Source organism: Choloepus didactylus, chromosome 22 (genome assembly GCF_015220235.1).
Source record: "Choloepus didactylus isolate mChoDid1 chromosome 22, mChoDid1.pri, whole genome shotgun sequence".
Classification (NCBI taxonomy): Eukaryota; Metazoa; Chordata; class Mammalia; order Pilosa; family Megalonychidae; genus Choloepus; species Choloepus didactylus.
The window spans coordinates 39,466,959-39,493,851 of NC_051328.1; the positions used below are offsets into that span (position 1 = coordinate 39,466,959).

Consider the following 26,893-nt stretch of genomic DNA (forward strand, 5'->3'; position numbering starts at 1 on the left):
GAAGCACATCTGTTGACTAATGGCAGACAGACGTGAGGGATGGACACCCCCCATGGGAGGTGCCCCGAATTCCCAGGCACTTAACTCGGGCTCCACACCCCTTAAATCCTCCAGGCAGCTCTGCCTCCGGAACTGGGCACCCTCTGCTGCCAAGAGCGGGCTCCAATGGGCAGGTTTTCAAACCACTGGCCCAGGCCCGCGGGAAGCTTCCGGAGGCCCATGTGCTCAGCCTGGCTGCCAGGCAGGTAAACCGTAGTAGGCCCGTAGTAGGCCCAGGGCGGCCCAGCAGCCATACACTTGCCCAAAAGTCTTTTAGGAAATGTAAAAACAAAACATAAAGCACAGGCATTTGTCCATGCTTGAAAGAGAAAGTGGGTTTCTATTCTCTTTGCTCAAGTTTATTCAAGTGCAAAAAATCTGCGATGTCCATACAGATGCTTTTGTGTCACCATTTCAAATGCAGCATCAGAGAAGGAAAACGCCAGCACCTGCTTGCACGAGACCTGGTTCCTGGGGACATCGTGTTGCTCGCTGTCGGAGACCGGATCCCTGCGGACATTCGGCTCACCGAGGTGAGCAGCCCCCGAGCCCCCAAACCCCGTCGATAGGGTGCACAGGTGCTCCACTTACCTGGAGGCACACCTTTCGTGATCCCTCTGTTTCTCGGCACACACACACACACAACCTGTCTCTCTCTTCCACTCACACACACACACCCAAAACGAGCTAATTTTAAGCATAAAGCTTAAAATACTTTCATAAAGTATTCATTCTCATTTTAAGTGTAAGTCTAAAAGCTTTGGTAATGGGATTCTTCTAACCGACAGCCGACTGCAGTAGCAAATTAAACGTGGGTAATGAGGCAGAAGTTCTTTCAGAAACAGCCCCAGTGCTGCCAGAAAGACGTGATATCAGAGTGCTTAATAATGAGGCGGGGAAGCAGGGAAACAACCCAAAACTCCATAAAAAGTAGCCCAGGCTTGTACAGTAGCACGGTTTGGGGCTAGTGGTCATGGGGCAAACTGTTCTCCATCCCGTGTGGGTCTGGGTGTCATAGCTCCACAGAATGGTAACTGAGGCTCTTTGAGGTAATCCTGGATTCTCAAGAAAAGGTTAAATCAAGTTCAGGGTGCTCTGTTTTCAGGAGTAATCTATTTTTGGGTTCCTTCCAAGATTGCTTATTAACTGTTCAAAGCTTCTAGTGATAAAAGGATTAAGCCCGAGTTATCTGCCCGATGTATGTATTTATGGAGGTCGTGTTCTCAGAAGCTGTAGAGTAATAAGGTTCTGTTCGGAGAGGGGTGTTGAAGGAAGGTTGGAGGGGGACGAGGAGGGCTGGAAGCTGGGAACTGGGACCAGCTTTTGCAACATTCTTCTCCAGCCTGTGGAGGAGGGGCAGGGCCAGAGGCCTGTCTGCTGTGTGGGCACTTGGCACGCAAACCCTCTGGCCCTGACTTTCAAATCTCTAGGCTGGGACTGTGGCCGGGCCAGCGAGCCACCCAAGGGGCTGGGAGGGGCTTCCAGAATGTTCTTGCATCCCTGCAGACTCACTTCTAACATCAAAGCTCTGTGCTCTAATTAAATCAGGTTAAAGGGCTTTACAGAGCAGTTCCCCAGTGTCTTCATTCTACAAACAAGGAAACTCACATTCAGAGATTAAGTAAGATGCCTGTGTACCCAGCCACTACATAGCAGAGCTGGGGATTGTACCCAGGCCTGTGTAGCTCCAAATCCTGTTCCATTATCCCTTATACCCCCTGCCTTCCTATGGAACAGATGAGGCTGTGAGGGGAAAAGAGGTGTTCAGTAGGTTCTGGAAGGTGGGATGTCTGCCTGCTGATGTGCTTGTCCACTGAACTGTGTTTGCATCCTTGGTTGAGAATCAGGGTGCCACGGACAGGAATCCAACTCAAATCACCTTCAGGAAAAATGTGGAGCTTATTGACCCATGCAGCCAAATGGTGAAAGAGCAGGAGAGCTGGCGTCAGTGATGGCTGGATCCAGGGCGTCGAGCACAGACTTCTCCCCCTGCTCTCCCCCTCCTTGGGCTTCTCAGTCGCTGAGAAGGGCTTTTCATCCTCTATGGGTCTCCTGGCTGGCTGGGCCGTGTCTTCAGAGCTCACGACCAGAGAAGGAAATGGGGCTTCTCCCCAAAAACCTTGGGTAGGAGAAGTCCCAGGGGGATGCAGCTGCATGTGGGTGCCTGGCTCACCGAGGCGTCTCCAGGGGCACCATCTGTTGCAGCCCTCCCCGCTTCTCTGGGGGCACCTCCTTGACCACATGACTGCATCTCATTGGCTCCCTACAATGGCTCGTTCCTTCACCCCATAGTTATTTATTGAGTGCCTGCTATGTGCCAAGCAGTGTGCTGGGCTTTGATGATATTGTCATGCTGTGAAGCAGCATCTGAGAAGGGGTGGGAGAACTCAGCTCCTCTGTGCCAGCCACGGAGAGGGGACAACGAAGAATGACAATGCCGTACGATCCTTTTAGTGTGTCAAGATTCTCTGCTGCAAGCGACAGAATCAAGAACCAGTAGGTCGATCAGAAAAGGAGGCCCTGGGTGTGTGTCAGGTTGGATGCGACACTTTGACACAACACTTTGAGGAACAAAGTCACACGGCAGGTCTGGTCCCCGGGGGCACCACTGCTTGTGCTGACGACACTGCCCTCGTGGGTGCCACTGCCACTGTGCCTGCTGCCACCACTGGGAACTGGGCCCACCCCCCAGCCTGCCCACTCCCACGCCACACGTGGACCCCTCAGGGTCCCAGCTTTTCCCAACCCGAGCATCTGGTTCCAACTCTTGGGCGGATGGATTTGATGGAGGAATCATTCTCTACTGGAAGGTGGGCTCTGCCTCACACCCCAGGCTGGAAAGGGGGCATCCGGGTGCTGGGCAGCTGAGAAGGAGGACCTGTATCCACTATGAACACTATCCTAGAGGCGAAGAAAAGCGGCGTGGTGATGTGGTTAGCATCCTGCAGCTGGGCTGCATGAGTTTGAATCCTGGGTGTGTACAGTTCACAGGCTGTGTGACTACAGCAAGTTGCTTAACCTCTCTGTGCTTCGGTTTCCTCACCTGTAAAATGGGTCTGGTAATGCCTCATAGGGTCATTGTGAGTATTAAATGACTCATATGCAAGCTGCCCAGAACAGTGCCTGGCCCCCTGAGCCTCAGTTTCCCTATCTGTAAGAGGGGATGATGCTAACTTCTCCCTCATGGAGTTATGACGAATGAAATGAGCTAACACCTGTAAAATGCTTAACATCCTGCCTGCCATATCCTAAGCAGGCACCTAATATTAGCAATGGATTTTATTTTTTATTGTTGCATGCCTTTCCAACAGTTCTTGGAACAATTTTTAAAACTCCAGTAACTCCTTTACCGCCTCTAGTTGTTTTCCTCCTGCCCTGCTTATGGTAAACCAAATCGTTCTCTGTTCTTGACACCATTAGGAGCACTCCCTGGCTTTCCTTCCTGGTATTTTGCAAGTCTGTCTAACAATCAGTAGCTTTGTTTATTCATAGTGGAAATTTTTTTTCAGCTGTTAAGCTCTGAAATCCATTACTGCTTAACATACGTTTTAAAATCATTTAGGTTCAGAAGCAGCATGCTCAAGAAAGCTCTAAAAATAAAGAACCCAGTTAATCGCGGGGGATCAGGAAACATTATATTCTCTTCCTATAGCTAAAACAAAGGCAAACGACCTCAAAGTCGGCTGACCTGGCACAACCAGTAAGACAAGGTCATGCGCTTGCTCTTTCTTCCCCACCGTTTCTAGAATAAAAAGACTATTGAGCTGGATTTGTCAGGACTCTAAGGAATGCTTTTCTTGGAGTTGGGTGAGCTGCTGTGTGTGAGCAGGAGGAACCCTTGCGTTCGCTGGGGGGAAGTCACCCCAGCTCCCTTGGGAGTCCTTGCTTGTACCTCCTGGGCCCCCCTGGTTTTGGGCAGGTTCTGCACCCCGATCCTTATTCTGGCTCACCCACATCCTTCCCTAATGCTCCCCCCTCCAATACGGCACTCCAGTCACCAGAAGCCGCCCCACCCCACAAATACGCACACGCACAACCAACTTTGTTCCTCCCTGACTCACAAGCTCCACCTTAACCTCTGCCTCCCTTTATTTTCCTCAGATGACAAGAACTAATATTTTTCTCTATATATTGGGTCTGTGCTAGCCATTGTAAAAAAAAAAAAAAAAAAAAAAAAATGGCCTCATTTTGTCATCTCTCAACAACATTTGGAGGCTGGTACTGTTATTTTTCTCATTTTACAACAAGGTCATGGAAGCCTGGAGAGGTTGGGCAGTTCACCTGAGGTCACAGCGGTGACGGCTGAAGGAGGGTTCGCACCTGGGCCTTCTGGGGCCCGTGTCGCTGACCACAGGCTGTGCTCGCTCTTTGCCCGTGACTGGTCGTTCTGTCTCGGGCTGTCTGTCTCCCCATCAGTTCCTCAATGTATCAGCTCCTGTTCCTGCTGTAACAAAATGGCCTAACTTTCAGTGATTTTAAAACAACACACAGCTCCATCTTCATGCTTCTGGAAGCCAGAACTCCGAAATGAGTCCTATGGACTGAAATCGTGGTGTCGGTGGGGCTGCCCCCCTGCGGAGGCTCTAGGGGCGACGCTGTTTCCTCGGCTTTGGCAGCTGCTCGCGGCCACCTGCGTTCCCGGCTCAGGGCTCATCTGACCTCTGCACCCACCGTCGCGGCTCCCTCTCTGACTCTGACCCCCATCTCAGGGTCCTTAACTTGATCACGTCTGCCGTGTGCCCCTTGCCCTGTCAGGTCACGGGTTCCCGTGTTCCAGGGACTGGGACGTGGACGTCTCTGCCCAGCAGCCAGCTGACCACCTCAGGCCCTTCCCTGAGTCCCTGGCTCTTCTCTTCCTGCCTCAGGCCCTGCCCCTGCCCCTGCCCCCTCTGCACGTGGGTACTTGTGAAGGTTTCGTGAGAAGGAGCCCCAGAAATTACACTCAGCCAATGTTTATTATCATTATTATCACCTTCACTATCTTCAAAAATAATATTTCTGTTCCCTGAATTTCTATTGTCCTTTAATTTAGCACCATCCTGTTTAGCACTTAATTGTCCTCCACTTAGTTTGCCCATGAGAGTCTTTATCTCCAATGTTATTGAAGCAAAGAATCTAATTTAAAATTCTTTGGGTCCAGGAAAGTCTGGTGGAATTGACCAATTAAAAATTGGGGGAGCATTTCATTTTCTAATTGTTCTTTAACAATAAAACCCAAAACAAAACTGAGTTTTGCTTATGAGGTCCCTCCTGTACTTGGAGAAATTAGTGTTGGGATTAGAAAAGATTAATCTGTGACCTTCCAACCCAGTGTCTCCCAACTTTTGGTCCAGAAGATGTTCCACATACTGCAGCTGTGACGGGGAGAGCACAGAACTTACCAGCTACGAAAGGCTCCGCTATGACTTCTTCCCGTCTTGATGACATCTGCTAAGACTATATTTCCAAATAAAGTCACACTCACAGGTGCCAGGAATTAGGGCTCCAACAGATTTTTGGGGGTACACCATTCAATCCATAATACCACCTATCCGCTGTATAAATGGAAGGACAAAGTTTTTCAAAATCATTGTCACAATTACAAATATGATTTTTTGGATTAAAAAAAAAGGACTCTTAAGTCTCTAACCTTGATGGGTCTACTGGAAGACAGAATGGAAATACAGAAGGCATCTTGCAGACAGAGCACTCAACTGGTCTCACACAAGCATAAAAGCCTGGAATAAAGAAAAAAAAAAAAACCAAATAAATATGAGGAAGAGTCAAGGCTCGCATCTCGGCTCAAGGGGTTGGTTCCTGCCAGTCCCAAATAGACCTTCAGCAGATAGAATCCAGATCAAATCAGCTGATTTTTAAAAATGCTCTGTGAACTAGATTCAGCTCTAAATCTTGCCTCCCTCTGCCCACTTCTGCAGAAGTAGTCTCCAGTTGGTGCCAATTGATTCTGTTGATTCTATCTGGTTCTCCCTTCCTTTCTGTCCCCAGTGGCCCCGAGAGCTTTACTATGTGTCACTTGTCCTGTAGCAGAGATGAATCTGACTATGGACTTCCCCTCACTGCAACTGGCCTACTTCTGAAAATCTAATGTGATTTTGTACATCTCACCCATGTCCTTCCTTCCTTTCTGCTCAAGGCTTTCAATGGCTCCTGCCTACTTGCAAAAGTAATATTCAAATTTCTTAACCTGACAGTCAAGGCTGAATGCAATTGGCTTCCACCTATACCTTCCATGAATGCTTTGCTCCAATCACGTGGCCCCGCGTGTGTCCTGCAGTGAATCAGATGCCCTGGGTGCCCTCCTCTTGGCTGAGTTAAGTCCCCTTGAGGGCAGGGGCAGCTCTCCTTCCCGTTTGTGGATTCAGCACCAGGGACAGCACCCAGCCCTGAGCCTAGAACCATTGCATTTCTTAGGGGTATGAGCACTGTGTTCACTATCATTTCCCAAACTCCCCTTTTCCCTCCCTCTAGAATTTGCCTGTTTCTGTCACCAATTGTCTGCTCATCCTTAAAGTCCTCTTTAAATCCCCTAGCTCTTCCTCCAAATGCCAGCCACGCTATCCTCCTACTCCCCACTCCCAAACCTGCTGCAGAGTCACATCTCAGATTCAGTCATGTGTGGGTTCCCTTCCCAGTGTTGACTTATTATTTTTCTTACTTGGTTACTTATATGTGTACAAACATAAAAATGGGTGGAAAAGTAAGCCAAGTTTGGAAATGAAGTACAGCATATTCAAATTAACATGAAATTCAAATTATTATGTCCCATTTAGACAGTATTTCCTGGAAACCACATCTCTGCTTGCTGTGGGTACCACTTTCTTTGGCCCAGGGGCCTTGTGGTGACTCAGCTTTCCCATCCCTGTTTTCATCGCAAGATAGGAGCTTCTCATGTCAGTTAACTTGCTGTCCTGAGGACCAAATGTTAGGAGTTGTGTTTGTGCAATGAAAACTGAAGTGTCTCAAGCTGGGCAGGGATCCATTTTGCACACAGATAATGAGAAGACTGGCACTGGGTGGTCCAGGGCCAGCTCCCTACCTGCCCTCCTTCCAGTGTGGTCATCCCCTTAATTCTTAGAAGAAGGTTCTAGAGCTGCCACTGCCATGACACTGCAGGCCCAGGCGGGAAGAAAGAGGCAGGTGAGAAGGGAAGAAGGGGGCTTGTGGGCTCAGCTGCCTTTAAAGGACTTGAACTTATCTTTTGGGGGAATGCAACTCAACCCATAACCCTTGTTTGACATCCACTGGCAAATGGCATCATGGGGCTGAGCTGCACCGTGAGCCTTTGGGTGAGAGGAAGTTTCTGTCTTTTCTTCCTTTGGCTGCCCTAGGTCACGGACCTCTTGGTGGATGAATCCAGTTTTACGGGAGAAGCAGAGCCCTGCAGCAAAACGGACATCCCCTTGGTGGGCGGCACCGACCTCTCCAGCCTGAGCAACATCGCTTTCATGGGGACGCTGGTGCAATGTGGGAAGGGGCAGGTAAGCCCCGGAGCCCCCCGGGGGCCTGGACTCCTCTCACTGGCATGTTTGCCAGGCTCGGAGTCCACACTTCTCTCTCCTGACCACAGGGAGTCGTGATCGGAACCGGGGAGCAGTCTCAGTTCGGGGAGGTGTTTAAGATGATGCAAGCGGAAGAGGTAAGGGACAGGGGGATCTTGAGTTTTTGTAATCTGGGGTAGGAGATATTTCTAGGCTAGCAGTACCTGCCCTGCCTCTTAGGAAGGAGGATGATAGGGTTCATGTGAGTAGCTTTTAAAAAAATATTTTTATTTTAAAATACTTGTCAAAATTTTTTCCCAAAATATATCATATAGATAGTAATGTACACCGATCCTAAGTGTAGACATCAAGGAATTTTTATCTATGTGTGCCCCTGTATATTCACCTTTCACTGGAAGAGCCATGTGTTTTGGAGCTGGGGGATACTGCTGGAGTCTTGTCTAATAAATCGATTGTTGTCACCCTTTCAGACACCTAAAACTCCTTTACAGAAAAGCATGGACAAGCTGGGGAAGCAACTGACAGCGTTCTCGTTCGGCATAATTGGTAAGTGAAGCGGTGTTTTCGTGGCTGCTGGGGACTGAGGGGAGCCGTCCTAGGGTAGCCATGACTGTTTCTTTTTTTTTTTTTTTTTTTTTTTTAATTCAGTTTTATTGAAATACATTCACACATCATACAATCATCCATGATATGCAATCCACTGTCCACAGTATGATAACATAGTTATGCGTTCATCACCACAATCTATCTCTGAACATTTTCCTTACATCAGAAAGAACCAGAACAAGAATAAAAAATAAAAGTGAAAAAAAAAAACACCCAAATCATCCCCCCATCCCACCCCATTTGTCCTTTAGTTTTTATCCCCATTCCTCCACTCATCCATACACTAGATAAAGGGGGTGTGATCCACAAGGTCTTCAAAATCACACTATGACTGTTTCTTGATTCTATATCTACTCCCCTGAGGGGCGACTGGGGACTGGAATCACAGACTCCAACAGCAGCAAGCGGCTTTTGAATGAGTCAGGCTAGGCCAGCTGCTATAACAAACAGCCCCTTCACTTTAATGGCTTAACATGATAAAAATTTATATCTTGCCCACTCCATAGACCCTGGCGTGTTCCTGGCTGGCCTCTAAACGCTGATGCAAGGGTCCAGGCCCTACCAGGTTTCTGCTCTGCCTTCCTCTAGGTCCCTGGAGGCCCTGGTCCAATTCCGCCAGGTGGGGAAGGAAGAGCAGGGAGGCTTATGTGGAAGGTCTTAAGGCCGGGACCTGGAAGTGGAGTCATCACTTCTGCCCACCAACTAGTCACATGACCTCTCCACCTGCAAGGGAGCCCCCCATCCCACCCCCCAACCCCCAGGTTTCTGTGCAACTGCAAAGGCTGGGCCTGGGCTCGGCTCTCCCGGCGTTTGGCTGCACACCAGACTCACTCAACAGCATCAATATGATGCTACAGACTGAAATTTAATGCCCCACTGGGCTGCTGTGGTCCCACACCTGCTCCTTCTGGCTGTTTCCAGCTGTAGCTTTGAATTCATGTATCCTCTGTTCCCAGCCTCCAGGATCAGCCAGTATCTGGCCCATGTTAGATCCTCAGTAAACATCTATGAAGCAAATGGGTTCAAAAGGGAACAGACAAACCACAGCCCATAGCACAAGAAGTGGTGAGGGGAGCATTGGTGAGTCTAACTGAAATGACGGAGCCAGAGGAAGTTCCTGGGAGACACCGCTGTCCCTCCTCGCAGCAGTTCTGTGGTGCATCTGGCCACGAAGATGCCTCAATTCGTTTAGGGAGTGTCCTGTGGCATGCCAGACCCGGGGCTAGCTTCTGGGACCATCAAGATGAGTAAACCGGTCTCTGTCCTTTGACGGGCCCCATGTCCAGTCGGGGAGAGACACCTGCACAAACACAAAACGTAAGGCGGCAGTTATCCTGGCCTTGGAAGGTTAGGAGCAGGTGATAAGAACGTGGGTCTTGCCAGATGAGGAGTTTGCCAAGAGAAAGAAAGAGGAGATTAGGAATTCCAGGGAACGATCTCCTCAAGGGCTTGGTGGGCATTTCCCTCTCCTTTATGACTTATAAGAGGCGGACACTCGGCAAAGTAATTAAGGTTGTGTGCTCTGGAGTCAGACAGCCCGGGCTGAGAGCCTGGTTCGCCCACTTCTAGCTCAGTGACCTTGGGAAAGTTTGGTGAGCTGTGTGGGCCCGGATGCCCTTATCTCCAAGAGGAGGCACACCCCTGCCTGGGGTCGTTTGTGAGTATTTGACGAGTTAGGAATTGCCTCACTCTGCTCGTCTAAGGGAGGGGTTGTAAATGTAGTAACAGCATACAGAGATTGAATTCGCAGCGTTTCCTACAAGATTTCATCTACTTCTCCTTACAGCCCCTCAAGGTAAATACTCTTCTCCCCATTTTACGGATAAGGAAACTGAGGCTCAGTGAGGCTAAGCAGCTTGCCCCTGTTACACAGCTGGTTCCCGGCTGAGGATTCTAAACTGAGATCTCTCTGACCCCAAAGCGATTCTCTTCTTCTGTGTTGCGGGGTGGCTGTGAGAGTTAAAGGAAGCGTGGAGGTAGGAGCCAGTGGGCACAGGCTGCTTGTCGGGTTGCCCTCTCCTGCAGCCCCCAGCACGCCCAGGCCGGGAGGGGCGCCCAGGTGCTCGGTGACGGTGCCACCCGCCCTGCCCTCCCTGGCTGCTCCTGCTCGACCTGCTGGTTTCCAGTCTCCTCCCAAACCTCAGCTCTGGGGTCACTGTCTGAAGCTTGCTGAACCTCCGGGTTTACTGTATTGAACTGTTCTATGCCCGCTGCTTACTCTGCCTGGAGCAGTGATAGGAGCTGGCTTTTCTGATCCCAGCTTGTGGTCCTGGAGGTGCCGCCTGGGAGAGGATTCCGAGGCCGTGCTTAGGCTCGATGGCAGGGAGGACAGTGATGGGTTCGTGGAATCAGCCACCGACACAGGAGGGGAGAGTGGCTGTGTGTGCACCGCGCACTTGCCGTCCTCGGGGCTGATAGCGGATCAGGCATCCCTGGCAGAAGAGAATGCGTGGAGGGCCCTGGCTGTATGTTCTAGAGCAGGATTTGGAAACTATGGTCCCCCCAGTGCAGAGCTGGCCCTCTGCCTGTTTTCATACAGCCTGCAAGTGAGAATCTTTTGGATATTTTTGAATGATTGGGGGCAAAAAATCAGAGTATTTCATGATGGGAAAATTATATGAAATTGAAGTTTCAGTGTTGATTAGTAATGTTTTATTGGAATACAGCTGAGTGCACACTTAGAGGCCTTGTCTACGGCTGCTTTCATTATATATCAGCAAAGTTATGTTGTCACAGAGACCACGTGGTCCACAACCTCTAAAATATTTACAATCTGGCCCAATCCAGGAAAAGGTTTCCCACCCCTGCCCTGGAGGAGTGGGTTACTAGTGGAGATTTTGTGATAATAATGAGTACCGACCTTTCCATCTCAGTCCCCCAAGTAGATGTGCTGCCAGATTGTCAAATGAGGTAGTATTAACAGGCCTTTCTGCAGGGTGAAATTTGCTTTTCAAAGGTTCCAAGTCTGAAGGGTTTGGCCTGTGTAAGGCCTCACTCCTCAAGTTAAATTAGAACTTAATTAAATTGGCATGTCCATGCTAAAGCTCATGACACCACTTCTTAGATGTTTTCCTTCCTTAACAGCTCGGGAGCTACTCGGGCAGACTGGGGCTTTAGAAACTGGGTTCCGTCTCTAAGGGGAGATGAAGGGGAAGTGGAGTGTTGGTAAACACTTAACAGCCGGCTTTCCTGGGGAAATAAAACCCTGCTGCGTAGGGTTTCCATGGTGTACCCCCAGCATGGCCACCGTCAAGCTACAAACGTGATGTCATTGAACGTGGATTTGGGAAGCGATGCAGGAGCGCCTGTGAGGAGGTTCCGGGGAAGGTCCCAGGGAGGCTGGGAGGGTGGGGATGGGCTCTGGGTGGGTGGGGCCCAGGCCCCCTTCTAATAGAGCTCCCCCCGCACATCTTTTTCATCACCTTGGGCTCCAGCCAAGGTTTCATTTGACGAATGAGCTCTGTAGCTAATCATAGTTTCAAAAACACGTAATAGAGTAACAAATCAAATCAACCCCCACCACCACCCACCATGAAACGTGCTCTGGGTCCATTCCCTGCAAAGCAAAGCTGATGTCCTTCAGCAAGTCCCGCGAGACCCGCCAGCAGGCGTTCTCCTCCCCACCTCCCTGCCACCGCTTCCGATCATGGTGGAAACGAGATAACGAGCTGGCACTTCTTGTGGGCCAGATGCCGGTGGGTTGGTGCATCTCTAACCGCGAAACAACTGCTTGGGGCAGGTGCGGTCATCACCCCCATTTTACAGACGAGGAAACTGAGGCTGCACCTTGGGAACCCCAGTCCCAGAACACCTCGTGAGCATCTGCGTGTCCCAGCGTGTTCCTTCGTCTTCCTTCACTCCCAGGGTCCCATCTCCTTGCTCTTCTCGTTCTCAGCGTCTCTGGGAACCATGCAGGGTCTGTGATTTAGTAAACATTTGATAAGCAATTGGAGAAAGAGATAATGGAAAAGGGAGTGTATTTACTCAAGAACACTATGGGGTAAAATAATTCACCAGCCCAGCCGCCTTCTTAGGACAGCTGTCATCTCCACGTCTGACACTCCCGGGAAAGTTCTGGACGTGGGAATCTCTCGGGAATAACATGTACATGTTCACACGCGGTTCACAAATCAACTGTGTGTTTGTCTCTTTCTTTAACTTGAACTTGGCTTGGTGCTTTCCTGCAAAAATCAAGCCATTTTTTGGTAGATACAAGAGTATCTTCCTTAAAAGGAGAGCAGTTGGCAGGACTCGTGGTTATTGATCATTTCCCAGCAGGAGGATCCCTGCGTTCCCTAAGAAATGCGTTTGAAGTGCCGTCAGGTGCCTGAGCATGTGCTTGCCTTGACTCGTGTCTCTTCCCCAGGTCTGATCATGTTCATCGGATGGCTGCAAGGGAAGGCAGCCCTCAGCATGTTCACGATTGGGGTCAGGTAAGGGAGCTGGGACCACCCCCGCCTTGCCGTGGGCTCAGGGCTTGAGCTCCACAGTGAGGGAGGGTGGGGAGGGCATGGGGCAGGAGGGTGCAGGAGAACATCACCCTCATCACCAGCCACTGTCTTCCGCTCGCGCGGTGACTGGCAGGCAGGAGGTGCCCCGAGGATGTTTACACAGTGACCGAAAGCATATGAGTCGGGGTTCTTGTTCTTGTCATTCACAGCCTGTGGGTTTGGGGTTTGGATCTTTCTAGCTAAGATGGAGTTGGGAGCCAGCCTGCCTGGACTTAAATTCTGGCTCTGCTGCTAGCTAGCTTGGTGGCCTTGTGAGAGCTTCTTAGCGCTGTGTGCCTCAGTTTCCTCGTCTGCACAGTGGGATGACCGTGCACCCCACCTAGGATTCTGAGAGTTAATACGTGCAGGCGTCTTCACCCATACATGGCACCTAGTGAGTGCTCTCTGAGTGTCTGAGCTTCTTCTTAGTTTGGAACTTGCTCCAGCCTCTCCTGTTTTAGCGAGGAGGCTCTGAGTTTGGGAAGGACTGAGGTCCTGCAGGCATAGGCTCACCGTTGGTGGCAGGACTGGGAATCGGGCCCTTGACTTCAAGCCCAGGGCACATGTCCTGGCACCACGCCGTGATTCTAACCATAAATAACAATTGCACCCCATGGGTCCTGGGGGAAGGTGCAAGGATAAGCCGGACAGCCTGGCTCGGTCAGTGGGCAGCGTGGCTGCCAGCCTCCCCGGGCTGCTTGCGAGCAGGGGGCCCTCGCTAACTGGGATGGGTGCTGGTGGCTCATGGCAAGCCGGTGGTTTCCAGAGGGTGACTCCCAAGCTGCTGGTGCCTGCAAGATGGTTTTAGGTAACTAATAGTTTCTATTAATAATGGTAAATTATTTTAAGTTCTATTAGAAAAGAATAAACATATTTAGTGCATCAAATGCACAATGTAAACAGACCTGACAGGTCTGTAAACAGGAATGGATGAAGGGATATACAAATTCTGGTCTACCCATACAGTGGGATATTATATTCAGTATAAGAAGGAGTGAAATTCTGATACAGGTGACAGCGTGGATGAACCTTGAAACATTATGTCCAGTGAAAGAACCCAGACTAAAAGACCACATATTCTATAATTCCATTGATATGAAATGTCCAGAAGAGAGAAATCTATACAGACAGAAAGTAGATTCGTGGTTGCAGCAGGGCTGGGGAAAGGGGAATGACTGTTTACAGGCACAGGGTATCTTTTGGGGTAATGAAAATGTTCTGGAATTAGATTGTGGTGATGGTTGCTCACCTTGTGAATGTACTAAAAACCACTGAATCATCACCTTCAAGAGGTGACTTTTGTAGTATGTGAATTATACTCAATAAAGAAAAAAAGCATAGAGCAGGCAAGGAAGAATGTTGTCATTACAGGGATCCTTAGAGCCTTTCTAATTTATACATCAAAATTATATATAAAAGTATCCATTTTTAGCACCCAAACTGTCACTGTCGTTACAGTAAATTCCAGTGAGCACAGCGGGTGGGGGTGGCCAGTGTGGCTCACACAGCCCCGGCCGGAGTGAGCGAGACAATCTTCTGCCAAGATTGGGTGAGGAGCACCTGGGTGGACTTAAGCGTTCAGAGCTCCCAGGCATTAGTAATAAAACAGATTCAAATATTGGTCTTTTAAAATTCCAAAAGCTTTGTTTTTTCCAATTCCACTGCACCATCTGCAGATTTGGGAGGCAGGCCTGTAAAATGAACCCATGGGCCAATACGTGTGCTGGGGACGTCCTGTTACAAGAATGTGCAATAACTGTCGTTTGGATGAATGGAAATGGGAAAAGGCTACGTGATTTTAGACATTTTATCATTCGGTGAGCTTCACAAACAGAATCTCATTAATGCCAAATACTGGGAGCATGGGCAAAAAGCTTCATATCAACAAAGAGGAGGTGGTTTAAAGAATAATATATGATTAGAATGTAGAATGTACACAGGTGACAAATCATAAAAGCAAAAAACAAATGACAGACATTTGGGAGACCCCAACTCAGACTGATTTTAAGTTCAAAAATAAACCCCACCCCTGCCCCCTTTAACAATAAGCCACACAGACATTCAAACTATGTCAGAAAACCATAAAAAGACAGTATACAATGTATAAAGAAAAGCTCCACTACTATTTATTTGTCTTTAGGTTTCAGCCTTACAATAATCTCTAAAAGATAAATGGATCAAGCCAGGGATTGGGCTTTTCCCCAGACTCTTTAGAACCATGAAAACAAGGCCGTCTTTTAAAGTTCCTAACAGAACCATCGTGCTGGAGTTCAGGCCTTGTTTCCTGAAAGCACACTGGGTCCATCATTTTATTTTGCCAGGGGTCTGAGAGCAAGGGCTTTTTACGCTCTAGAAAATGGACACCAAGATGTTCTTTTGATTGTGAAAAGAGGGTCCTGGTCTCAAGTTGACTGGGGTTTCCTGAACTTATATCCTGAGCTACGTGCTGGGAAGGAGGGAAAAGGAAAAGGAGACTTTCTCCCTGGAGCTTGGGACGGGTCTCTGTTGTTCTGTGTTGGTCTAATGTCGATGACACTAGCTATTGTGCTGTTTTCACTGACTCTCTTTCATGCCCGTGAGTCGGTGTCAGGCACGGCTTGTTCAAGCTGGCTGTGGTGCCCACCTTCCCGGAGGTTAAAGGGACTCTGGAAGTGGAGGCTGGTGGGGAAGAGCTGGGAAGACAGGAGTGATGAGAGGGTGCAGGCTGCTTGTGATGGGGACCCCCAAGGGGCTGTGGCTCACATGATGATGAGGGCTTGGCTGTGTCAGCGTGGTGGGCTGCCACGGTAGGTGGAAGACAGGTTCAGTGGAGGAGAAGAGGGCAAGGAACTAAAGTGAGCCTGGGAGCAGAAAGGACCATCCACGTGCATGTCAGAGCTGCTGGGACTGTGACACAAGGGGAGACAGTGCGGTGACGTAGGTCTTAAATCTTCCAGAACTGAATTGAATTGAAATAGCCAGGGGGATGCTGATGCGGAGATGCAACATGGGACTTCATTAAATGCTTGCACAACCCCACGCAGTGAGACTGGTCCCCATGTGACAGCGAGGACATGAGGTTTAGGCTAAAACAACCGCCCAGGACTACAGAGTCAGGGAGTGGAAGAGACTGACCCTAGGCCACCTCAGCCTGATCCAAGTCCTGCTCTCCAGCTCCAAAACCTTGGCAAACATGGGTATTTGGTTCGTTTATTTGCTTCGCAAATACTGATTGAGGACCAGCCCAATGCTGATAGAGGTGGATCGGCTTTCTGCCCTCATGGAGTATTTAGGCTGGTGGGAAAAGTGTAAAACATCTAAATGAAAGTAAGTGAGATGATTGAAACTTATACTCACTGCTACAATAAAAGTTTAACAACAAAAAAAAAACAAAACCACAGGTGAAATAATCCGAGTTGATAATCAGTGCTACGGAGGAAACAGCTGCCACAGCGGGTACCAGGGAGGTGGGAGGGGACCTGCCTTGCAAAGGTGGATGGGGAGGGTCCCTGAGGAGCTGAAAGGAGAGGGGCTAAGAAAGAAGCAGGGAGGGTGTTTGGGGCTGGGGAGCGGCCTGGGGTGGGGACGCGCGTGGCGTGGCCGGGGAGCGCCAGTGGGAGGCTGTGGCAGGTGCTCCGGGAGCGGCTGGGAGTGGCCCAGAAGGAGAAGGCAGAGCGAGTTAGGGGCCAGGTCACAGGGAAGCTAGAGGGCCCTTTTTCTGTCATCAGAATCCTTCTCAACACACCGCAGCAGGCCGTCACTACTGTTCTTTTGGAGCAGAGAGATGGCAAGGGCTGGCCGTCCTTGATCCTGAGGCTACAGGAGGTGGGGGTGCGGATTCCGGCTCCGGCAGGGACGTCCGTACGGGATGGGGGTGGAACACAGATGGGAGGGGCTGTGGATCCCCAGAGTTTGAGGTGACAGAAGGGCATCCGGGTAACTGCAGGGCAGGGCTGCTCAGGCTTTGCCGCTGGTAGGATCCCCAGGAGAGCTCATTAGACCTGGACTTCTCGCCCCTCCGTCTGTACAGTTTCTGATTCAGTTCATCTAGAGCAAGTGCCTGAGACTCTGCATTTCTAGACAGCGCCAGGGAGTGCTGATGCTCCCAACCCAGGAACCACACTCGGTGTGCGAGGCGATGGCTAGAATTACCCCCTTGGGCTCCAGCAAGAGGCAGGGCCGGGGAGGGGAGCCGAGGCACCTGGATGGAGGTCTGCAGTGACCGAGTCCTCAGGGGCAGGGGTCCTGGAGGGAGGAAGGCTGACCATCGGGGCGGCTCCCAGGAGAAGCAGCGCTCTCAGAAGCCACGATGCTTGGAAACCTCCAATTAATGATGCGTTTCATTCCCATGTTATGCACCACAAAAGTTCTATGAGCCCAAAGGACAGATATTTCCAAGATAAATACAAAAAAATCTCATGTGTTCATGTTCTCGTTCATCCCACTTGATTTATAGTAAGCTGTCGATGGAGAGAAATTCACTGTTCCCTTCCCTGTGACTTAAGAAGGTGAGATCTTTCACTATTTAGCAGCAGTTTAAAGTCACGGAAACCACTGAGTCCCAAGATACAAAAGACAGAACAGCCAGTGAAGAAGAAATGTTCCAGATAAATAAACCAGGGGAGTCGTTCTTTAAAACAACTTGATCCTAATCCCTGGGGCTTTGAGATGTCACTCAGGCTGATTCAAAGTGCCGCCACTCCTGGCCCGTCTGAATCTTTATTGGTTTGCGACTTAATTTTTTTATGATGCTGAAGATATCCAGGTACAGTGGAAATGCCCTTCCCACGCCGCCTAAGAACTATCCCCTCAGTAACCCTCTGCAAATGTTTGCCTAGCTGCTCTTGTCAGCCTGCGCCATAACGTCCAGGAAGCCTTCTGGCTGTCGCCATGGGAACTGGGCAAAACCCCTTGACCCAGTTCAGTGATCTTGGCTTATATAACTCATCCCTGAAGGTTCCATTGTCTCTGGGGCGAAAGGCCACCGTTCACGCACTGTGTGCCTTTGATTCTAAGACGCACATTCTCTCTCGCACCTTGAATTCTCTAAAATTGGACTGCTGCTTCTATGTGATGTGATCAGAGACCACTATGTGTTTGGACGGTGATTTTCTTTTCTTGCTTTTTTTTTTTCTACCCTTTTTTTTTAGGGAAGTTGTAGGTTTACAGGAAAATCATGCAGAAAATACAGAATGTTGACATTTTGCACTAGGGTGGCGCCTTTGTTATAATCCATGAGAGAATGTTACTATGATTGTACTATTCACCGGCCATAGTTTTGTTTGCTTAACCAGCCCACTCCCTGGCAGTGCTAGCTCAGTGCCGCTGTAGACACTGCCCTCTCTTCACCCATTCATGTTTGTTCATTTGCAAATGTTTACTGAATACCACGGCCCTCTGCTGGACGTTCCAGTGCTGGGTGAAAACTGGCCACCTGTGGGCCTGATTCAGCCAGAATGTACGTTTTGTTTGAACTGCAGTGTTTTTTAAAAAATTGGAATTTTTGCATTAAAAAGAAACTGGGTTTCTAGTTTCTCTTGGAAATGTTGGAAGATCTGGCAACACTGGGCCCGCACAGCTGTCGTCCCAGGCAGTTCAGAAGCAGCTGCTTGCTTCGGGAAGAGCCTGGGAGACGGGATCTTCCCCACTTTCCGTTGCTCCCACTGGCCCCCTCCACTTGTTTCCTAAGAGGTTGGGTCCCGGGAGCCTGGAACGGGCGAGCCCTGGTCTGTCAGGTGCATCTCGGGGAGCTTCTCCTAGGCCCACCCGGTGGCTGCCAGGGGCTCCAGGTGGGGCTGTGAGTGGGCTCCGGGGGGGGGGTGGGAGCTATCAGCCCCCTTTTCCCGTGACTCTGCTGGTCATTCTCAGCTAGCAGAAAGTCCCTTGGTGATGTCTAATCCTCAAAATAGTCTATTTCTAGAAGTTGTAATGGGTAGTTCCATGTAATGCAAATCCTTGAAACTTCATTTCAGTTGTAGTGACTCACACCTTTAGCATGGGTGGCCCCAGGGGGGGACATGGTGGGAGGGACTGGCCAACCTCTCTCCTTGATGGGTTGGTTTCTTTCTTTTTCCCTTCCTTCCTTCCTTCCTTCCTTCCTTTCTTTCAGCAGCTGTATTGAGATATAATCCACATAACATTCAATTCACTCATTTAAAGTGGACGATTCAGTGTTTTTTCTTATATTCACAGATATTTGCAGCCATTATCGTAGTCAATCATAGACCATATTTCATCACCTGAAAAAAAAAACCCATATCCTTTGGCTATTACCTGCCCCCCAACCTCCATCCCCATCCCCTGTATCCACTTTCTGTCTCTGTAGATTTGCCTGTTCTGGACGTTTCATATAAATGGAATCATAACAAAGTGTGGCCTTTTGTGTCTGGCTTCTTTCATTTAGCATAATGTTTTCCAGGTTCATCCATGCTGTAGCCTGTCTCTTTTGCTGGCTGCATAGTACTCCACCGTATGGCCATTTGGGTTGTTATGGTTTCAAAATGTTGCTTTGAATTTTTTGAAAGGAAACTTGTCAGCATATAAGAAGGTGGAGAGACTGTGACGTGAGCATCCCTACATCCCTCACCTGGCTCCAACAATTAGCAACTCAGTTGTAGTGTATCCCCACCCCCATTACTTTGAAGCAGATCCCAGGCATAGACTGCTCTACCGCTTCATCTGTAACGCTTCAGTATGTATCTACAGGATTACGGTTATTCAGAAAGCATACACAAGTACCGTTATCTCACCTGAAATAATTCAACAGCCCCTTAACGTGGTCAGTATTCAGTCAGCCCTCGCACTGCCCTGATGCTCCATGTTTTCACAGTTGATCTGTTTGGTTTGGGTCAAACAAGATCAGACATTGCATTTGGCTGAGGTCTCCTAAGGCTCTCTTGGTCTGTTTTTCCCCTTCCTCATTTTTTGTTTTTCTTAGCAATTAAATTGTTGACAAGATGGGTTGTTTTTCTCATATTGGAGCTTTTGCTGATTGAGACTGTGGTGCCATTTGCCGTGTTGCCCTGTCCCTGGTGTTTCTTACTGACTGGCAGCTGGATCTGGAAGTTCAGGCAGATGACCTGTTGTTAAGCCGTGGGATGAAGTGGGGAGCTGGGGAAGGACGGAAAGGGAAGGGGGCAGACAAGACCCCGTGGCCTGTGCCGGTGCCATGGAGACAGCGTGTTTATGACTGGCCACCTCCAGGGAGTGGCCATTGGTTCTTGGCGCTCCCTCCCCCATTCTCACCTGCAGCCCCCTTGGCAAAGTGCACCCCACTATCTCAGGCTGGCCTCTTATGGTGCCCCCCCTGGGACCTGGTTCTTGGTGGCCTCCTCCACTCAGCTGTCCTAGGGTCCCTTACCCCCCAGGGGACCCTCTTGAACAGAGTCCCTGCACGTGGCTGAGGCTGCCTGCACTGCCCCCATCCTGGTGGACTTCATCTGATGCGTGGACACGCGCCCCCACTCGCCCCAGCCACAGCCCCCACCTGCTTCCGCGGGTGCTTGCCCTGAGATTCCACGGGGAAGTCAGACACCATCCTCTTATCCGGGGGGCCCCACAAAGCTTCCCAAGTGGCCCCCTAAAGCCCCCCTCACTGGGCTGGTGGTGAGCCATGCTAGGGTGTGGGGGTGGAGACGCTCCATCACCACTGTCAAGGAAACACCCTCCCACTCGTCTCCAATCCACCCCTCATCACTTCGGCCTCCCCTGTTGACCTGAGGTCAGTGGACGGTCATAAACCAGCTCTCCACTGCTGCCAGGCCTGCTCAGGAACACGGGGTTAGTTGGCCCCGATGTTCTGGAGCTATGGCCAAAATTGAGTGAGAGAGTCCCTTCCGGATCTCCACCGTGTGACGGACAGACCAGCCCTCAGACGGAGGCCTCCAGCTGTGCCTCGGCCCCAGCTCAAACTCCCGAGAGAGAGAATCCCCCTGGCTGAGCCTGAGTCAGCCCCGCTCTAACCATGGCTATGGGGGGGGAGGCACCCCAGAACATCTCCCAGGTAGGCAGAGGCGTAGCTGAGCACCCCACCTTCCCCGACTGGCCTCCTCCTAAAAAGCATCTAAGCCACCAGCCCAGTGAAGGGCAGAATTCATTGGAAAAGTCCACCCTCACTGATTCCTTTCATAAGGCCTAATGATTTTTCTCTCTAATAAATGAGAATTATTTAAATGCAAAAGCAAGAAAAGAGGCAAAATTACCGACACCAGAAGATGTGGATGCCTGCTGTCATGTGAGGTCCCGTCCCGAGAACAGGCTTTTGGCAGCAGTGCTTAGAGAAATGGATGCCCAAGAACGAGGCAGGTGCATCATGGAACTGGGAAAGAGAACAGGACGGGGTCACTGGGGACACCAAAGACAAACTCCATGAGACTAAAACTTGCCAGCCCAGTTGGGGTTCACCCTCTGACCTCTCCCCCCAGCCTGGCCGTGGCCGCCATTCCAGAGGGCCTGCCCATCGTCGTCATGGTTACGCTGGTCCTGGGAGTGCTCCGGATGGCCAAAAAGAGGGTCATCGTGAAGAAGCTACCGATCGTGGAGACATTAGGTGAGGGATCCCAGCTGGTCTGGATTCCTACAGTCAGACCGAACGGGGTTTGGGTGTCATGTTAACCCGGGTGTCCCATGAGCCTTGCAGTAGGTGATGACGACTCTGATGTATTTGATGGTACCAGGTTGCTGCAATGTCATCTGCTCTGATAAGACGGGGACGCTGACAGCCAACGAGATGACTGTGACCCAGCTCGTGACGTCTGATGGGCTCCACGCCGAGGTGAGTCCCGCGGAGTTTACAGGGTCTGAGACCAAGGTGTACTCTGCCAGATCCTTCCCTTCCTGGAGAAAACACACGGAGGCTTCTAGAAAGCAAAAAGGAAGAAATAGATTTGGGTTAATGTATTCTCTCTCTCCTGCAAAATAACAAGGAGTCGACTGATTTAAGCTTAGCGTCCTTTATTTTAACATCATAAACGTACCATAAGCACTTTACAGAACTTAAGAGCTAGAAAACGGTTACACATAACTTCACATAATTCGCTGACCGTGATTATCCATTCATGCTTTTTCAGTCTCTCTCCCCTGCATTTGGCACAGCTGCAAGCTCCCTGAACGGGAGACTTTGTATTTTGTTTCACAAAACTTTCTAGAGCGGGAGTTGGCAAATTATGACTTGGAACACCTGTTTTGGAAAATAACGTGTTTGCACACAGCCAGGCCCATTCGTGCATGTACCGTGGGTGGTTGCTTTCCCACCACAGTGGTCGAGTTGAGTAGTTGTGACAGAGACTGTACGGCCCCCAAAGCCCAAAATATTGGCTGTATATTCCTCTCCTAGGGCGGCTGTAAGAAATAACCACACAGACTTGGTGGCTTAAAACAACAGAGATTTATTCTCTTGCCGTTCTGGAGGCGAGAATCTGAAATCAAGTTGTCCACGGGACTGGTTCCTCCTGGAGCCTCTGAGGGACAATCCCTCCTGACCTCTTCAGCTCCTGGTGGCCCCAGGTATCCCGTGGCTTGTCGCGGCCTCGCTCGCGTCTCTGCCTCCATCTTCAGTGTCTGCCACCTCCCTCTCCGAATCCCAAATCTCCCTCTGCCTTTCTCTCATAAGGACACCTGCCTTTTGGATAATCCAGGATGATCTCATCTCAAGATCCTTAAGTAAATTATATCTGCAAAGTCTCTTTTTCTACATAAGGTCCCTGCCCGGGCCTCAGGGATTAGGATTTGGGCATATCTTTTGGGGCTACGATTCAATGCACTATTCTTTCTCTGTAAGAAAAAATTTGCTGACCCGTGTAATAGAGCATAAACACTCTTCAAGGCTATTACTTAGTTTCCTTAACCATAATTTTACTTGTTGCAGAATGTTCCATTAAGTGAATTTATTGCAAGTTACTAACATGTGGTTTTGCTAGTCAGTGAGAAGTTCTAATTGATGAATAATCCTCCTGGGAACAGCTTTGTGCTTGAAGCCTGGTCTGTGTTTAGGGTCATCTCCTTGGAAGGATCCCCCAGAGAGGGACTAGGGGTGAACGGGGGGACCATCTCTCTGGCTGGTGCCCTGCTGCCTCTGGTGACGGCCTTCCGGCTGCTTTGCCTGCAGGTCAGTGGAGTTGGGTACAACGGCAAAGGGAGCGTGTGCCTTTTACCATCAAAGGAGGTGATTAAGGAGTTTTCCAATGTCTCTGTGGGAAAGCTAGTGGAGGTGAGTATCCAGCACCAATGGGGGTGTGTGCTTGTAACTCGGGGCCTATGGGGGCAATCCCTGGAAAGAGAAACAGCAGTTAGAGCCCCTCATTCCTGGAAACAATTGGGCCACTCTGGGAATTAAGCCATCCCAGTGTGAGAAGGACAACGGGACCCATGGAAAACAGCGGAGGTGAGAGAAGAGCTGGGCTCTTCACGTGCTCGTCACTGCCCGTTGGAAAGGTCAAACCGAGGGACACCAAGAGTGGGCGCTCAGTGGGTGTGGGGAACAACCTTTGATAGGTGCTCCTGATTGTCATTACGACTTTTAATATTTCCGGTACTCATCCTTTTACACACACTCCTCTCTCCTCTGCCAAGCCCGAGGCAAACCTTCTCCCTCTGTAGTGTTTAGTGAGCACCCCCTGGGCGCGAGACCCCGGCTCCAGGCCCCCAGCTGACCACACGGCAAATGTCCAAGGCGGGTCCTGTTACCTGTTCTGCGCTCAGGAGTGACGTGGGTGCCAAGATCACCAGTGAGAGAGGGAGGGAAGCTGGGGTTCCCACCACACTCTCTCGTTTGTTTCTGGTCATCTTTTTTTAAAATTGTCATTATTTTTAATTGAGACACACAGGCGATTCTTGTTTTTCGGGGTAGCCGTGGTTTCTCAAGTCAATGGGAAACTGAGTTAGGGAATACGGACCTGTTGTCGCAGGGAAGATGCAGGTTCAATACCTGCGAGCCCCTGGCCGCATGTCCTCAGCCAGTGAACACGTAGCTTGTTCTGTGTGTGTTGCTGTTTAAAGACTTCTTGTATATTTGCTTCCTCTTTGCAGTGTGAGCAGTGATTCCCTAGGAAGTTGTTTCACAGCCTTTTAGAGACGGTCCCCATTGAATCTCGTCTAGAAACACTGTCTTTGCCTTCAGAAAGTCTTAGAGTGACGTTTGAACATGGCTTGCTGTTTGAGAGTGTAAACTAGAAGGCAAAGCATTGCCCTTGCTCCCCCCTGGGTTGGGACCAGACCTGTGGGAAGATGGGTATTTCGCAAATGACCAGGAATATGCTCCAGATGTGGAATCCATGAATATGAGGGCTGACTGCTAAAGTGCACAACTCAGGGGGTTTTAACATAACCACAAGGTTGTGCAGTATCACCACTATCTACCCCTAGAACATGTTCATCAGCCCCAAACAAAGCCCGTATCCATTAGCACTCAGTGCCCTTCACCCCACACTCCTACCCCAAGTCGGCCCAGAAAGGGCTCTGTGGCAACCCACTTATAGCACGTTCAGTATCTCCCGTCCTCATCTGGACGAACAGTAACTCCCGATTCATTTGGAAGAGTTTGGTCTTGTCCCCAGCTCCAAGATGGATTAAGTCTTCAGGGTCTGACTCTTTCCCTGAGGAGTGCCGGCCCTGCACACTGACGACGTTCGGAAACCCTCTCCTTTCAGGCAGGCTGTGTGGCCAACAACGCAGTGATCAGAAAAAACACCGTGCTGGGTCAGCCCACGGAAGGGGCTTTGATCGCCCTTGCGATGAAGGTAGGTGGTCTTTGGGGGTCTGAATGGGGAATCCTTTCACACTGTGCTGGATTACCCGGCAGAACTCAGCCTCCTGTGTGCGCTAATGAGGAATGGGGGAGTTTAAAGATGATGGGAAAATGGCCCCAAACCGCCTGGGGGCCGTGGGTGCTGACTATGGGGGGGTGGGCACTGAGACTCTGGGGGGCTTCCGGAAGTGCTGCAGATCTCCAGTGCTGCTACATGGCTCCATCAAGATCCTCGGAGCACCCCATGGAGCAGATCCCAGGCAGTGCTGGTGCTGAGAGGACAGACAGAGGGACAAGACTCACCACTGGACGCAGCACAGTTCTCACTCTGCTGAGGCCCCATCCGAGAGGGTCTCATTCCTTTAGTGCATTGGGGTCAGCAGTTAGGCGCCGAGCTCTGTGCTGGGCAGGGGAGACGGGGTGCACGACGAGGGAGGGGTGAGCCCGTGGGCTGCTGCGTGTGCCGTCAGGCTCAGTGCATGGGACAGGTGGGTGCATAAGATGGATTACAGGAAGAAGAAGCAGTAAAAATTGGACAGGAATGCAGGTGAGAGAGGAAGAGGCAGAGAAAACTGGGGCAAAGGAAGATGAGAAAGGAGCAGTGAGGTAGGCAGAGATTAAGAGCAGGTGGGCACAAGTGCCCCATGTCACGGCCAGCCCAGCTCGGTCCCCTCCTCTGCAGCCCACTGGCTCTGCCCCGTCATGACCAGAGTTGCCCCTTGAAAGCACATGGCCTTTCTCTGGGCGCTAAAAGCTTGGATTTCTCATCTGCCCCAGATGGCTTGAATAATGAATAATTTAAGTTGGTTGAGCTTTGCGTAGAGATTGGCTTCAGGTGACTCATTCAAAACCTCTGGTTTTCTTATCCTAGATGGACTTGAGTGACATTAAAGATTCATACGTAAGAAAACAAGAGATTCCATTCAGCTCAGAGCAGAAGTGGATGGCAGTAAAATGCAGCCCGAAGAACGAGGTGAGCTTGCCGTGCCTGCCGGCCCCTTCTCACCCTGTGAAAAACAAAGCAAAACATTCACACATCCAGGAGGAGCATTTCAAGTTCCTAGAGATTCCCTGAAATTACAGTTTATAGCAATTAAACCTGTGATTATCTTGGGTCCTCCTCTGAGCTTTTCACCTAAAATACTGGTTCTCAAAGTGGGGTCCCTGGATCAGCGGCAAAGGCAACATCTGGGAATTTGTTAGAAATGCACATTCTCAGGCCTGACCCCAGACTGATGAATCAGAAACTCTGGGGATGGGCCCAGCAGTCTGTTTGCAGGAGATTCTGATGCAGCTCAAGGTGAGGTCCCCTGGCCTATAATGTAATTATTGGGTAATTACTAACACACCCCTGCTGATAGCTAACTTGTGATTTCTTTCTTCACATCTGTGTGCTGAGTTGTTTTTGCACATTAGCTCGTTTAATCACCACAAACCCTTGCCAGGCAAGTACTGTTTGACACGTGAGGAAATAAATGGAGGAAAAAAATGCAAAGTAAGGCTGAGGAAGGGGTGCAGAGATCTGCGCCAGTGTTCCGGTTTGCTAGAGCTGCCATTATGCAAAATACCAGAAGTTGACTGGCTTTTATAAAGGGTATTTGTTAAGTTACAAATTTGGAGTCCTAAGGTCATACAATTGTTCAAACTAAGGCATCAACAAGAGGATACCTTCACTGAAGTAAGGCCAATGGTGTCCAGAACACCTCTGTCAGCTGGAAAGGCAGGTAGCTGGCGTCTGCTGGTCCTTTCCTCCCCATCTGCTTTGCTTTCAGCTTCTGATTCCAGTGGCTTCTTCTCTGAGTATCTGAGAGTCTTCTCTTAGCTTCTCTGGGGCAAACTCTGGGCTTCATCTTTTAGCTTAACATCTCCAAACATCTCCAAACATCAGCAAGCATCTGGGTCTGTGTCGGCTCTTAGCTTCTCTCTTAAATACTCCAGTGAACTAATCAAGACCCACCCTATATGGGCGGGGCCACACCTCCATGGAAATAATCTAATCAAAAGTATCAACCACAGTTGGGTGAGTCACTTCTCCATGGAAATATTCAATCAAAAGTCCACCCTAATCAGAAGACTAATAAATCTGCCCCCACAAGATTGCATTAAAGAACATGGCTTTTTTGTGGGGGACATAATATATCCAAACCAGCACAGCCAGCTTCATGGCTCCGAGGCTCTGGAGCACCTCCTGTGTCTTAACCGCGCCTGGACATTCCAGCAGCCTTGGAACAGGCACTGGATGCAGGTATTTAGCAGCTGAGCACAGGTGTGGTTGTGCCAGTGAGTGAGAGATTTTAGGCAGGACAAGCGGTGCCCTGGGCAGTGAGGGGGACTTCATTCACGTTGTTCCAGGGCAGCCCCGCGTCCTTGCTGGGCCAGCTTGTGCACGGAAGGACACTGCCTGGGTTTCTCAAATAACAGGGCGAGGCCCTCTGATTCCTCAAGATGCTGACTGCCTGGTAAATATCGGACAACAGATCCACTGTCACCAGCTTCCAAATTCACTCTCATTACTAATCCAGCCAAGAAAACCTCCG

General features: G+C 50.0%; 1 protein-coding gene across 2 annotated transcripts in view; it reads left to right on the plus strand.

The window, feature by feature from the left end:
* ATP2C2 (ATPase secretory pathway Ca2+ transporting 2) overlaps nt 1-26,893 on the plus strand; it is an 83,978-nt gene that overhangs the window by 36,760 nt on the left and 20,325 nt on the right. The window contains exons 7-16 of one of the 2 annotated variants that reach the window (XM_037816096.1): nt 464-572; nt 7,368-7,517; nt 7,607-7,675; nt 8,009-8,084; nt 12,511-12,577; nt 21,037-21,161; nt 21,289-21,386; nt 22,719-22,820; nt 24,259-24,348; nt 25,228-25,329. In XM_037816096.1, coding sequence (XP_037672024.1) covers nt 464-572; nt 7,368-7,517; nt 7,607-7,675; nt 8,009-8,084; nt 12,511-12,577; nt 21,037-21,161; nt 21,289-21,386; nt 22,719-22,820; nt 24,259-24,348; nt 25,228-25,329 — 988 coding nt within the window. Of the gene's footprint in view, nt 1-434; nt 573-7,367; nt 7,518-7,606; nt 7,676-8,008; nt 8,085-12,510; nt 12,578-21,036; nt 21,162-21,288; nt 21,387-22,718; nt 22,821-24,258; nt 24,349-25,227; nt 25,330-26,893 lie in introns of both variants that reach the window. The other variant, XM_037816097.1, reaches the window with a different exon arrangement.